This window comes from Mesoplodon densirostris, chromosome 10, assembly GCF_025265405.1.
Source record: "Mesoplodon densirostris isolate mMesDen1 chromosome 10, mMesDen1 primary haplotype, whole genome shotgun sequence".
Classification (NCBI taxonomy): Eukaryota; Metazoa; Chordata; class Mammalia; order Artiodactyla; family Ziphiidae; genus Mesoplodon; species Mesoplodon densirostris.
In genome coordinates this window covers 60,687,000-60,701,391 of record NC_082670.1, presented here as the reverse complement: position 1 = coordinate 60,701,391, position 14,392 = coordinate 60,687,000, and the positions used below count along the sequence as shown (strand labels likewise).

Here is a 14,392-nt window from a genome sequence, read left to right as displayed (position 1 = left end):
GCCACCTATCCCACCTTGCCCTCAGCCTCTCGCTCCCACCGTCATATACTATATCTCACCACTAGACAACAGCAGTCCCTACTGAATTCAGTTCCATGTATCTTCTCTCTAACCACTACTCTTGATCTTTCCAGCTCATTCTCTCTGGACCCAACTCCAAAAATCCTTCAACCCCACTGGCACCTATAGTCCACTGTTTTCCATCTTCTCTCTGCTGTGCCTTGATGTCTTCCTGGATTTCCCTCAAACCTCCTTACCCAGTTTAATCTCCATTTCCATCATCATCACTCTGTCGCACAAGCCCTCACTTCCTCTGCCCTATTATGCTCACCTGGTAAAATCTCTCTACCCACTCCATGCCTATACCTATGCAGCTACATGTGCCTGGAGAAGCACACACAATAAATGCATTCACGCAAAACTCCAAACCACATCACTGAAATCTCAGAACCCTAGGGAGAAAGGAGAGTATGGTACAAGCTGCCAGAGAGGGAAAAACGGGTCATAGACAAAAGATCAAAAATCAAAATGTCCTTGAAATTCTCAATAGCCGTGCAGGAGGCCAGAAGACAATGAAGCAATTTATTTAAAAAAAAAAAAAGTTCTGAAGAACCTAGGGGCAGGACAGGAATAAAGATGCAGATGTAGAGAATGGATCTGAGGACACTGGGAGGGGGAAGGGTAAGCTGGGATGAAGTGAGAGAGTGGCACGGACATATATACACTACCAAATGTAAAATAGATAGCTAGTGGGAAGCAGCCGCATAGCACAGGGAGATCAGCTCGGTGCTTTGTGACCACCTAGAGGGGTGGGATAGGGAGGGTGGGAGGGAGACACAAGAGGGAGGAGATATGGGGATATATGTATATGTATAGCTGATTCACTTTGTTATAAAGCAGAAACTAACACACCATTGTAAAGCAGTTATACTCCAATAAAGAAGTTAAAAAAAAGAATGAAAATGATTACTATGAGGAATTCTATACCCCCATCAAACTGTTAATCAAGTAAGAGGACAAAATGAAGACATTTCAGTCCTGCAAAGTTAAGAAAAATTTATAGCCCCAAAACTCTTTCCTCAGGAAGCTACTGGGGGATGTACCAGAATAAGAGAATGGACACAGAAGGAGGGAGGCATAAGATGCTGCTCGAGCCTGGAGCACAGGCAAAGGAAACTCTAGATGATGGTGAAAGGTGGTCACGTCTCTGTCCCGGGGAAGCGAGCCTCTAAGTTCACAAGGGGTGAGTCAGATGCACCAAGAACCAAAAGAGAAGACTGACTCAGGAAGAAATAGAAAATATGAATAGACCAATCACAAGCACTGAAATTGAAACTGTGATTAAAAATCTTCCATCAAACAAAAGCCCAGGACCAGATGGCTTCACAGGCGAATTCTATCAAACATTTAGAGAAGAGCTAACACCCATCCTTCTCAAACTCTTCCAAACAATTTCAGAGGAAGGAACACTCCCAAACTCATTCTACGAGGCCACCATCACCTTGATACCAAAACCAGGCAAGGATGTCACAAAGAAAGAAAACTACAGGCCAATATCACTGATGAACATAGATGCAAAAATCCTCAACAAAATACTAGCAAACAGAATCCAACAGCACATTAAAAGGATCATACACCATGATCAAGTGGGGTTTATCCCAGGAATGCAAGGATTCTTCAATATACGCAAATCAATCAATGTGATACACCATATTAACAAGTTGAAGGAGAAAAACCATATGATCATCTCAATAGATGCAGAGAAAGCTTTCGACAAAATTCAACACCCATTTATGATAAAAACCCTGCAGAAAGTAGGCATAGAGGGAACTTTCCTCAACATAATAAAGGCCATATATGACAAACCCACAGCCAACATTGTCCTCAATGGTGAAAAACTGAAACCATTTCCACTAAGATCAGGAACAAGACAAGGTTGCCCACTCTCACCACTCTTATTCAACCTAGTTTTGGAAGTTTTAGCCACAGCAATCAGAGAAGAAAAGGAAATAAAAGGAATCCAAATCGGAAAAGAAGAAGTAAAGCTGTCATTGTTTGCAGATGACATGATACTATACATAGAGAATCCTAAAGATGCTACTGAAAAACTACTAGAGCTAATCAATGAATTTGGTAAAGTAGCAGGTTACAAAATTAATGTACAGAAATCTCTGGCATTCCTGTACACTAATGATGAAAAATCTGAAAATGAAATCAAGAAAACACTCCCATTTACCATTGCAACAAAAAGAATAAAATATCTAGGAATAAACCTACCTAAGGAGACAAAAGACCTGTATGCAGAAAATTATAAGACACTGATGAAAGAAATTAAAGATGATACAAACAGATGGAGAGATATACCATGCTCCTGGATTGGAAGAATCAATATTGTGAAAATGACTCTACTACCCAAAGCAATCTACAGATTCAATGCAATCCCTATCAAACTACCACTGGCATTTTTCACAGAACTAGAACAAAAAATTTCAAAATTTGTTTGGAAAAACAAAAGACCCCGAATAGCCAAAGCAATCTTGAGAACGAAAAAAGGAGCTGGAGGAATCAGGCTCCCTGACTTCAGACTATACTACAAAGCTACAGTAATTAAGACAGTGTGGTACTGGCATAAAAACAGAAAGATAGATCAGTGGATCAGGATAGAAAGCCCAGAGATAAACCCACGCACATATGGCCAACTTATCTTTGATAAAGGAGGCAGGACTGTACAGTGGAGAAAGGACAGCCTCTTCAATAAGTGGTGCTGGGAAAACTGGACAGGGACATGTAAAAGTATGAGATTAGATCATTCCCTAACACCATACACAAAAATAAGCTCAAAATGGATTAAAGACTTAAATGTAAGGCCAGAAACTATCAAACTCTTAGAGGAAAACATAGGTAGAACACTCTATGACATAAATCACAGCAAGATCCTTTTGGACCCACCTCCTAGAGAAATGGAAATAAAAACAAAGATAAACACATGGGACCTAATGAAACTTCAAAGCTTTTGCACAGCAAAGGAAACCATAAACAAGACCAAAAGACAACCCTCAGAATGGGAGAAAATATTTGCAAATGAAGCAACTGACAAAGGATTAATCTCCAAAATTTATAAACAGCTCATGCAGCTCAATAACAAAAAAACAAACAACCCAATCCAAAAATGGGCAGAAGACTTAAATAGGCATTTCTCCAAAGAAGATATACAGACTGCCAACAAACACATGAAAGAATGCTCAACATCATTAATCATTAGAGAAATGCAAATCAAAACTACAATGAGATATCATCTCACACCAGTCAGAATGGCCATCATCAAGAAATCTAGAAACAATAAATGCTGGAGAGGGTGTGGAGAAAAGGGAACACTCTTGCACTGCTGGTGGGAATGTGAATTGGTACAGCCACTATGGAGAACAGTATGGAGGTTCCTTAAAAAACTAAAAATAGAACTACCATATGATCCAGCAATCCCACTACTAGGCATATACCCAGAGAAAACCATAATTCAAAAAGAGACATGTACCAAAATGTTCATTGCAGCTCTATTCACAATAGCCCGGAGCTGGAAACAACCTAAGTGTCCATCATCGGATGAATGGATAAAGAAGATGTGGCACATATATACAATGGAATATTACTCAGCCATAAAAAGAAACGAAACTGAGCTTTTTGTAATGAGGTGGATAGACCTAGAGTCTGTCATACAGAGTGAAGTAAGTAAGAAAGAGAAAGACAAATACCGTATGCTAACACATATATATGGAATATAAGAAAAAAAATGTCATGAAGAACCTAGGGGTAAAACGGGAATAAAGACACAGACCTACTTGAGAATGGACTTGAGGATATGGGGAGGGGGAAGGGTAAGCTGTGACAAAGCGAAAGAGAGGCATGGACATATATACACTACCAAACGTAGGCTAGATAGATAGTGGGAAGCAGCCGCAGAGCACAGGGAGATCAGCTCGGTGCTTTGTGACTGCCTGGAGGGGAGGGATAGGGAGGGTGGGAGGGAGGGAGATGCATGAGGGAGGGGATGTGGGAACAGATGTATATGTATGACTGATTCACTTTGTTATAAAGCAGAAACTAATAAAAAAATAAAAATAAAAAAAAAAAAAAAAAAAAAAAGAACCAAAAGAGATGGAACTGAGGGAATACTTGATGCATCTGAAAACACCAAGAGTGGACTGAAACGACTATTGGAGAGTCCGCAGCTAGATTAGTAACAAATACATAGGAAACCAAGCAAATGACAAGAAAAACCACAATACTAACTTCAGGCGAACTAAGGAGTTGTGAAGGAGATGAATCCTAGAATGCTCCGTGGCTCCACTGTGAGCAGTGTTTACATAGTCCTGATAACGTAAACAGACTGGAATCTCACTGCTCCTTTATTAGGAGGATGTGGGGATGGAAAGTATACATGCGTGTGGTAGGGAGAGGGGATGAAGGAAAGATAAATCCTTACGTCCCATAGAGGGATGTCAACAGAGCAGCCTTAAACAAAACAATCAAGAAGCAACATAAGCATGTTATATAGAAGCATACAAGGGCGGTACACACAAGAATCAGCTAAAGGAACCAAACGGGATGGTCGGGGCTGGAGGCGGGGAGAGGGCAGGGCAGGGCACTTCTGTCTTCAGAACAGGCTTTTAGAACTATTTGACTCCTTAAACTTCGTGTCCTGTAATTTTATTTTTAAAGAACAGGAGACAACAAAGATGAATTATCTTTTTATCCTTCAACCCTTACTTGAGTAGTGATGTTTGAAACAAGCACATTTCTTTCTAGTGTACATTTTAGTTTGCTAACATTTTACCATATGATTTAGTCAGTTACAATTAACGTCCCCTTCCAATGAGAACACCTTTCTTTACCTGTGATAGTAGCTCTTCCTTTTCTCCAGCAAGTTTTCGTAGCCTTACATCTAAAACAAATGAAAAATTTGTAATGTTGTAGTATATAAACAATTTAAAATAATTCTTCAAATTCACAAACAGCAAACATTATCTGATAAATAGTTCATAGCTCTGAATATCAAGACATGAAGGCTTTAATGGTGAAAGGAAAAGTACTTAATTATTCAACACATATTTCCACACAACTGATATTTATCAGGGCACTAAATAAAACATTTGCTCCCAAGAGCAGTGATTTTCCATCTGAAGACAAAATGAAGTACAAAGATCATTTCCTTGTCTCAAAAATTTGCAAGTTTTACCAGTAGATAGACAACTCGAAGCCAAGGGTACTCCCACAGGCTCTTAAGCCCTTAGCAGGAGAAAACAAACTATGGGAGAGCAGGCAGGGGCTAAGAATGGGCCTGAGAGGGGTGCTGGAGCGAAGAAAACAGGAGCACAATGATGGAAGGAGGAGAGGCCCACAGAGCTCGTCAGGGGAGGGAAGGGGACCAACTGTAAGGTGTGGGCCGTCAAGAGCCATCTGAGGGGCTTCCCTGGTGGCGCAGTGGTTCAGAGTCTGCCTGCTAATGCGGGGGACATGGGTTCGAGCCCTGGTCTGGGAGGATCCCACATGCTGCGGAGCAACTAGGCCCGTGAGCCACAACTGCTGAGCCTGCGCGTCTGGAGCCTGTGCTCCGCGGCGGGAGAGGCCGCGATAGTGAGAGGCCCGCGCACTGCAGTGAAGAGTGGCCCCCGCTTGCCGCAACTAGAGAAAGCCCTCACACAGAAACGAAGACCCGACACAGCAAAAATAAATAAATTAATTAATAAACTCCTACCCCCAACATCTTAAAAAAAAAAAAAAAGCCATCTGAGGCTTGGTAGTAGGATTGCTAGGGCTCGCTCCTGGCCTGAGGGGAGGGCTGCTTCTTCCCAACATGCATTAAAATAGGCCCCTTGGGCACCTACAGATGAGTTTTTTACAAAAGCACCTGACACCCACCCAGCACTCCCCACAATCCACCAAGGTCATGGCCAAATGTTTCGGCACCTCCCATCAGGCAGAGAAAACCATGTGAGCTGCCCGTGGCTGTACACTCAGTCTATTCCCCATGGCAGCTCTCACTCACCTTGCCAGCATCTTCTGCTTTATCAAAGTTCTCGACAGTTACACTTCCAGAATTCTGTACGTTACAGAATGTGCCCTTAAAACGTTTTTTTGGCTGCCCTCCCCCCTTTATATTATAGTATATCTATTCTTCTAGGAAACCTACATATATATGAAAATAAGACAAAGAAGGAAAAAAGATCATTTTTTTTAATATAAAAGTGAGCTGATGATATAGTATCTACTTGTGCCATTCTTCTTCTCTAGAATAGGAATCTTAGTGGAGGCAATAGACGGGCATCTGAGTGGTTTCCTGAGACAGGTGTCATTAGGTTCTCAAGGGGTCAAACTTAAGAGGCTTAGCCCTTAAGAGGCTCAGAAGCCCTGCTCTGGAATAACACTCCTCTGATATCTTCTTGGTTGTCTGTTTGTTGCCTTAAGAAATGTAGTGGCAAAGAGCTACAGAATCCTGGCAGGAGTAGCAGAACAGAAAACCAGATGCTCCAGGAAGAAGAAACTTACATGTACTCTGGAAGCTGCTGACCAGCCCACTGGTTCCCCCGGACGGATGTGCTGGATTATCTCTTTGCAGAAGGTTGTATTTAAGTGAAAAAGCAACATGTATACACCCACAGTGCTTCCAACCAGGGGCCTTACAGTTACACTTACTGCCTGTCAATGACCCCAATGCTGGTTTCCCAAGGTCAAGGATGTCTGAAGACAGTGTGCCCAGATTTCTTCCCGTTAGGGATCTAGATAAGGCTCAGACAGCCCTGATGTGTTTTTCTTTTCCAAGAGAGGATGTGAACAAGCTGGAAGTCCAAGAGGACAGCATTAATCCAAGTCAATACAGTGGCCGGTGTCTTACCCAGTGGCCCTTCTCCCGCCGACTCCAAGACCTGAGCGGCCTCCTGAGACACAACAGTGATGGCTCCGACTACTGGCTCCTGGTGGACGTCACCGTTGGGAGTGCCGTCGGGGATGATGACTAAGCCATGTTTCTGCGGAGAGGAAGAAACCCACCATGACAAAGAACGGCCCCCAACGAAGGAGGACACGGTAGTGAGGCAACTGACCCTGCGACAACACATGCCTGCCACGGGAACACCTGGTCAGCACTAGCTACACGGAACCTAGCTCTGCAGAGGCAGGACTCACACCTACCAAACCTGGGCTGAGGAGTGAACACTGTGCTTTGTATTCAGGCTGGGAAGAGGACAGGACGGAAGGAAGGAGGAACAAAGCAGTGAGGGCCTGGCGCGCGGGGAGCTCACGTACCTCTCCCGTCTCCACTGCTGCCTTCAGCTCGGCCAGCTCCTCTCTGAGCGAGTCCCGCTCACTCCTAAGGCAGCCAATGTATTCTTTCTGTTTCTCTAGGGCCTGGTTTAGACAGGGTAGCAAGAGAAAGAATGGCACAGAAAAAGAGCAAGTGAAAGGTAGCAGAGAAGTACCTAATTCAAATTCAAAAAAGATAAAGGCATAGGAGACAAGGAAGCATTAAAAGCTTTGGAAACAAGCAGTTAGATATGGGAGGAAATACACAGTTATACGGGTATCTCCAGAAGAAAGTTTTAATAGTAAGTGGTTAATCGTGCATAAATTTGGCAAAACGTGCTTATCACATCAGGCAAGAAAACAAATCTTTCTTTTTCAGTCGAGAAAAGGAAGTGAAGACAGTAGTAATACTAAAATAAAGTCTTCCTTACAAACCTCCTAAGTACGTTCGTTTGGTAGACCAAAAAACCCATGTTTCATGTTAAACTAAAGTACATTCGAGAATATACTTGATTTTAAAAAAAATAAAAATTAGTTCTGGAGGAAAACAACAGTATATATACAAGGTATTTTAATTAAATACTGGCCGTAGTAATTGTTCTCCAAGTAGTATGGTAAACTATTCCTCAGATACCGCTTAATTAAAAATAGCTAATCTCCCCCCTAAAATTCTCAAGGATCTGTTTTTGTTAATTTAATTAACAAAATAATAACTAAGGGTTATTTGGTTTTCTGATATACCTTCAAAATGTGAAAAACGAAAATAAAATACGGACAAAATAAATACAGCCTACCTATGGCAGGTAGCAGAATATGGGTTTGGAAACAGGACGTTGAGTCCTGGAACCTATTAACTGACCTATGCCTCAGTTTCCTGACTGGAAAAGGGGATAATAACAGCAGCATCCTATGGGCACAGGCTGAAAGGAGTACTCAGTGTCAAGCACCCTGCCTGCAGTGTGTAAGATGCAAGCAAGGCTCAGGAAAAGCCAGACTGGGTTCCATTTTTCCCACCATTGCCTAAATCTCACACTGTCAGAGCTCAGGACAGCAGTGCAGAAGTAGGAACACACGTTTGGTCAACAATGACATATTGTTACTCTATGTAATAAAACACCCCATACTTCAGCACCCACCCAGGATAAGCAGTCTGTGCAGGTATCTGACAGCTGGGCTATGTGAAAAAGCCTTTCTCTGCACATTCGTTCCTATATTTAATGTTTTCTTCCAGCATTCCCATTAATCCAAGAAGTTAAACTACAATGGGTAACTTTCCTCTTGGTTTACAGAGTTTAGAAGTGGGCTAACTGCTTAGTTACTGACTGCTATATAGCTGGACAACTTTTTAAATCATTATAATCCTATTTTCCAACCAATAAGTAAATAATGGATGATAGCAACTGCCATTTGTGTAGCTCCAGGTGTTAAATATACATATAATTTCTCATATACTTTTAATTTAATTTCTCCCTTATATACCCTGTACTTTCCTTATGCCCATTTCACAGATCAGAAAACTGAGGTTCAGAGAGGCTACATTTTTACCCAAAGTCACAGTAACTGGTAAAGCCAGAAAATGAATCCAGTTCTTTTTGGTTCCAAAGCCCTTGCATACTCTTATCTTCACCCCATGAAGGCCACAATTATGTTCCCTTATTGTCATCCCAGATAGTATTGGAAAAGTAGTTCACAGGGCAAGTCCTATTCCTTACCTGCCCAAACTGCAACATGAACATCTAACTTCCTTTCAACAATTTACATTCATAAGATGTGTCTAGAGTCTGTGTGTAATTTAACAATCTGCGTTTCTAGCACCATAAGGCATTAACTCTACCACTCCAAGCTAATATTAACACTCCATTACATTACTAGCAAGTGTAACGTTAGGACAACAAAGCCCAAGCAATATTCTCCCATCTACTGACAGCCACTCTCATCGCTGCTGCGTTGGCTATTTTGGGTTATGGTATCTGTGTGCATAGTCGTGCCATGCGTCACCACACGTAACTGGGTCAGCAACCACTGTCACAACATGCTCTGTAGAAACACCCCTGGAGATAAAAGACCCGTTAGGAACAGACCAATTTGAAACTCAGAATTCTAGCAAATGCTAGTACATGCCATTTGTTCCTCTTCCCAATCTCATAGCAGATTTTATCTTTACTTTTGGACTTTTAAATTTCATCTTCCCATAATTATGGATGGGAAAATAAAATACATCCTGCAAATCCTTCCATTTCACCACAAAGTTTGAAGACTACTGAAGTACCTTATAATTGGACCAAATGTATTCACACTGGATCTGAAATCCTCTGTATTACCTGACCATATAATCACTACCCTTGTGTTTGTATTCCATAACTGTTCCTACAGATTTTTTTTTTTAGGGTAAAAAGTACATGCTTGTGGAGATCTAAATAATTCTTTACCCCTGACCTAACCTCAAATTCTAGTGTCAAGAAGCCTAAAGGCTGAACTTTTGGACAACAGGTTATAATTACATACAGGCACAAATATCTTTAGTCAGAATGGGAGTGAGCCTTGTGCTGGGCTATAGGGATGTACAAGCCCTTCATATGTACTGATTATACGCATGACCACTGGGTGCTCAGAACTACACTGGTGCTAGAGGTACGACCACTAGGATCAATGAAAGAACTAAAGAAAACTGAACTTTAATATGAGAATAATGGCCATGTTTCTTCATGGAGTTACTAAATTTAAATCTTGATAATGAAGCTAGAGACAAGTGATATATTAGGTAGTCACAGGTCATATTTAAAAATGTGTCCTTTAAAAGTCAAGGGAGGACCACCTCACACACATTAGGATGGCTACTATCAAAAAAAAAAAAGAAGAGAAACTTGAACCCTTGTACAATGCTGGTGGAAAGATAAAATGGTGCAGCTGCTATGGAACACGGTATGGCTGTTCTTCAAAAAATTAAACACAGGGTCCCCCCCACAAGAGGACCTCCCTTAAAGGAAGGTCGCCCTGAGTGGCAAGATGGCCTCCTAGTTCCAGACCTCTTCCCATCAGCTTAGCAACTCCAGAGGATTTTCACTGGTCCAGACTGGGTCACGTGCCTACCCCTGAACCAATGACACAGTCAGGAATGCAGTGCCCTGATTGGCCAAGTCCCCCTCCCCCATCAAGTTCAAGAGTGTGGTGCTGCAAGGAAAATGTGAGTCCCTGATCAGAAGAGAGATTCCAGGGCTTCCTCTTTCCAAGCCCCTGTTCTGTGTCTTGCAGCTGTGCCTGCCTTCAGAAAACCCAAGATGAGGCGATTTAGCTGAAAGCTGGGAATATGGTGGTCAGACACAGAACAAAGCACTCTTGTGTCTTAGCCCATGCTGGGGGTGTTGCTTGTTGCTGCATAACTGCCCCTCCCCAGCAACCTGGTCACACACTCCCACTCCTTGAAGTGTCCTCAAATTTGACTCTGTTCCTGGCAACCCCCAGCTTAGGACAGAATCCATAAATGTCAGCTGCCATCATTATTCTATCATATACTCAGTTAAAAAAAATTAAACATAGAATTACCATATAATGTAGCAATTCCCCTCCTGGGTACATACCCAAAAGAAATCACCAAGAGAGTTTTGCAAACCCATGTTCACGGCAGCATTACTCACAATAGCAAAAAGGTGGAAGCAACCAAGTGTCCAGATGAATGGATAAACAAAATGTGGTACAAGCATACATTGGAATATTATTCATTCTTAAAAAGGAAGGACTTCTGACACATGCTACAACATGTCTGAACCGTGAGGATATATGCTAAGTGAAATAAGCTAGTCACAAAAAGACAAATACTGTATGATTCCACTTTATGAGGTACCAAGAGTAGTCAAATTCATAGAAATGAAAGTGGAAGGCTGGCTGCCAGGGGCTGTAGGAGGAGGAATTGGGGAGTTGCTATTTAAATGGCAGTTTCAGTTCTGCAAGATGCAAAGGTTTCTATGGATGGATGATGGTGACGTAGCACAACGATGTCAATGGACTTAATACCACCAAACTCTACACTTAAATTTAAATGGTCAATTTTCTGTTATTTTTTTATACTTTACCACAATTTAAAAAATTTCTTTTAAGTCAAAGGAGGGACAAACTACTGACGCATGAAACAACCTGGATGAATCTTAAGAGGAATTATTCTGAGTGAAAACATGTAACTCCAAAGGGCTGCATACTGTACGATCCCATCTATATAACATTCTTAAGATGACAAAATTATAGCAATGGAGAACAGATTAGCAGTTGCCAGCACCTGGGATGGTGAAGGGGAGGCAGTAGATATGGCTATGAAAGGGCAACAGGAGGGACCCCGTATGGTGATGAAAAGGTTCTGCATCTTGATTATATCAAGGTCAATACACTTGTTGTACTATAGCTTTACAAGATGTTACATTTTGGGAAAACTGGAAAAAGGGCATACAAGATCTCTGTATTATTTCTTACAATTGCATGTGAATCTACAATGACTTCAAACATTTTTAAAAAGTTTAATTAAAAAAAAAAAAGTCAAGTAGATAGCCTCATACACCAGAGGGCAGACAGCAGAAGAGAGAAGAACTACAATCCTGCAGCCTGTGGAACAAAAACCACATTCACAGAAGGAGAGACAAGATGAAAAGGCAGAGGGCCATGTACCAGATGAAGGAACAAGACAAAACCCCAGAAAAACAATTAAATAAAGTGGAGATCGGCAACCTTTCAGAAAAAGAATTCAGAATAATGATAGTGAAGATAATCCAGGACCTCGGAAAAAGGGTGGAGGCAAAGATCGAGAAGATGCAAAAATGTTTAACTAAGACCTAGAAGAATTAAAGAACAAACAAACAGAGATGAGCAGTACAATAACTGAAATGAAAACTACACTAGAAGGAATCAATAGCAGAATAACTGAGGCAGAACGGATAAGTGACCTGGAAGACAGAATGGCTGAATTCACTGCTGCAGAACAGAATAAAGAAAAAAGAATGAAAAGAAATGAAGACAGCCTAAAGAGACCTCTGGGACAACATTAAATGCAGCAACATTCGCATTATAGGGGTCCCAGAAGGAGAAGAGAGAGAGAAAGGACCCGAGGAAATATTTGAAGAGATTATAGTTGAAAACTTCCCTAACATGGGAAAGGAAATAGCCACCCAAGTCCAGGAAGCACAGAGAGTCCCATACAGGATAAACCCAAGGAGAAACACGCCGAGAGACATAGTAATCAAATTGGTAAGAATTAAAGACAAAGAAAAATTATTGAAAGCAGCAAGGGAAAAATGACAAATAACATACAAGGGAACTCCTCCCATAAGGTTAACAGCTGATTTCTCAGCAGAAACTCTACAAGCCAGAAGGGAGTGGCATGATATACTTAAAGTGATGAAAGGGAAGAACCTACAACCAAGATTACTCTACCCGGCAAGGATCTCATTCAGATTCGATGGAGAAATCAAAAGCTTTACAGACAACCAAAAGCTAAGAGAATTCAGCACCACCAAACCAGCTCTACAACAAATGCTAAAGGAATTTCTCTAAGTGGGAAACACAAGAGAAGAAAAAGACCTACAAAAACAAACCTAAAACAATTAAGAAAATCGTCATAGGAACATACATATTGATAACAACCTTAAATGTGAATGGATTAAATGCTCCAACCAAAAGACACAGGCTTGCTGAATGGATACAAAAACAAGACCCATATATATGCTGTCTACAAAAGACCCACTTCAGATCTAGGGACACATAAGACTGAAAGCGAGGGGATGGAAAAAGATACTCCATGCAAATGGAAATCAAAAGAAAGCTGGAGTAGCAATATACATATCAGATAAAATAGACTTTAAAATAAAGAATGTTACAAGAAACAAGGAAGGACACTACCTAATGATCAAGGTATCAATCCAAGAAGAAGATATAACAATCATAAATATATATGCACCCAACATAGGAGCACCTCAATACACAAGGCAACTGCTAACAGCTACAAAAGAGGAAATCGACAGTAGCACAATAATACTGGGGGACTTTAACACCTCACTTACACCAATGGACAGATCATCCAAAATGAAAATTAATAAGGACATACAAGCTTTAAATGACACAATAGACCAGATAGATTTGATTAATATTTATAAGAATTTCATCCAAAAACAGATTACACTTTCTTCTCAAGTGCGCACGGAACATTCTCCAGGATAGATCACATCTTGGGTCACAAATCAAGCCTCAGTAAATTTAAGAAAATTGAAATCATATCAAGCATCTTTTCTGACCATAACGCTATGAGATTAGAAATGAATTACAGGGAAAAAAAAGTAAAAAACACAAACATATGGAGGCTAAACAATACGTTACTAAATAACCAAGAGATCACTGAAGAAATCAAACAGGAAATCAAAAAATACCTAGAGACAAATGACAATGAAAACATGACGATCCAAAACCTATGGGATGCAGCAAAAGCAGTTCTAAGAGGGAAGGTTATAGCTATACAAGCCTACCTCAAGAAACAAGAAACATCTCAAATAAATGACCTAACCTTACCCATAAAGCAATTAGAGAAAGAAGAAAAAACAAAACCCAAAGTTAGCAGAAGGAAAGAAATCATAAAGATCAGAGCAGAAATAAATGAAATAGAAACAAAGAAAACAATAGCAAAGATCAATAAAACTAAAAGCTGGTTCTTTGAGAAGATAAACAAAATTGATAAACCATTAGCCAGACTCATCAAGAAAAAGAGGGAGAGGACTCAAACCCATAAAATTAGAAATGAAAAAGGAGAAGTTACGACACCGCAGAAATATGAAGCATCCTAAGAGACTACTACAAGTAACTCTATGCCAATAAAATGGACAATCAGGAAGAAATGGACAAATTCTTAGAAAGGTATAACCTTCCAAGATTGAACCAGGAAGAAAAAGAAAATATGAACAGACCAATCACAAGTAATGAAATTGAAACTGTGATTAAAAATCTTCCAACAAACAAAAGTCCAGGACCAGATGGCTTCACAGGTGAATTCTATCAAACATTTAGAGAAGAACTAACACCCATCCTTCTCAAACTCTTCCAAAAAATCATGGAGGAAGGAACACTC

The 14,392-nt window shown here is 40.7% G+C and overlaps 1 protein-coding gene across 2 annotated transcripts in view; it reads right to left on the bottom strand.

The window, feature by feature from the left end:
- The window catches only part of LRRFIP2 (LRR binding FLII interacting protein 2), a 125,439-nt gene that overhangs the window by 8,338 nt on the left and 102,709 nt on the right, over positions 1–14,392 (bottom strand). The window contains exons 21-23 of one of the 2 annotated variants that reach the window (XM_060110969.1): positions 7,300–7,401; positions 6,890–7,022; positions 4,890–4,939 (exon numbers count right to left, since the gene is read on the bottom strand). In XM_060110969.1, coding sequence (XP_059966952.1) covers positions 4,890–4,939; positions 6,890–7,022; positions 7,300–7,401 — 285 coding nt within the window. The remainder of the gene's footprint in view (positions 1–4,889; positions 4,940–6,889; positions 7,023–7,299; positions 7,402–14,392) is intronic. The other variant, XM_060110968.1, reaches the window with a different exon arrangement.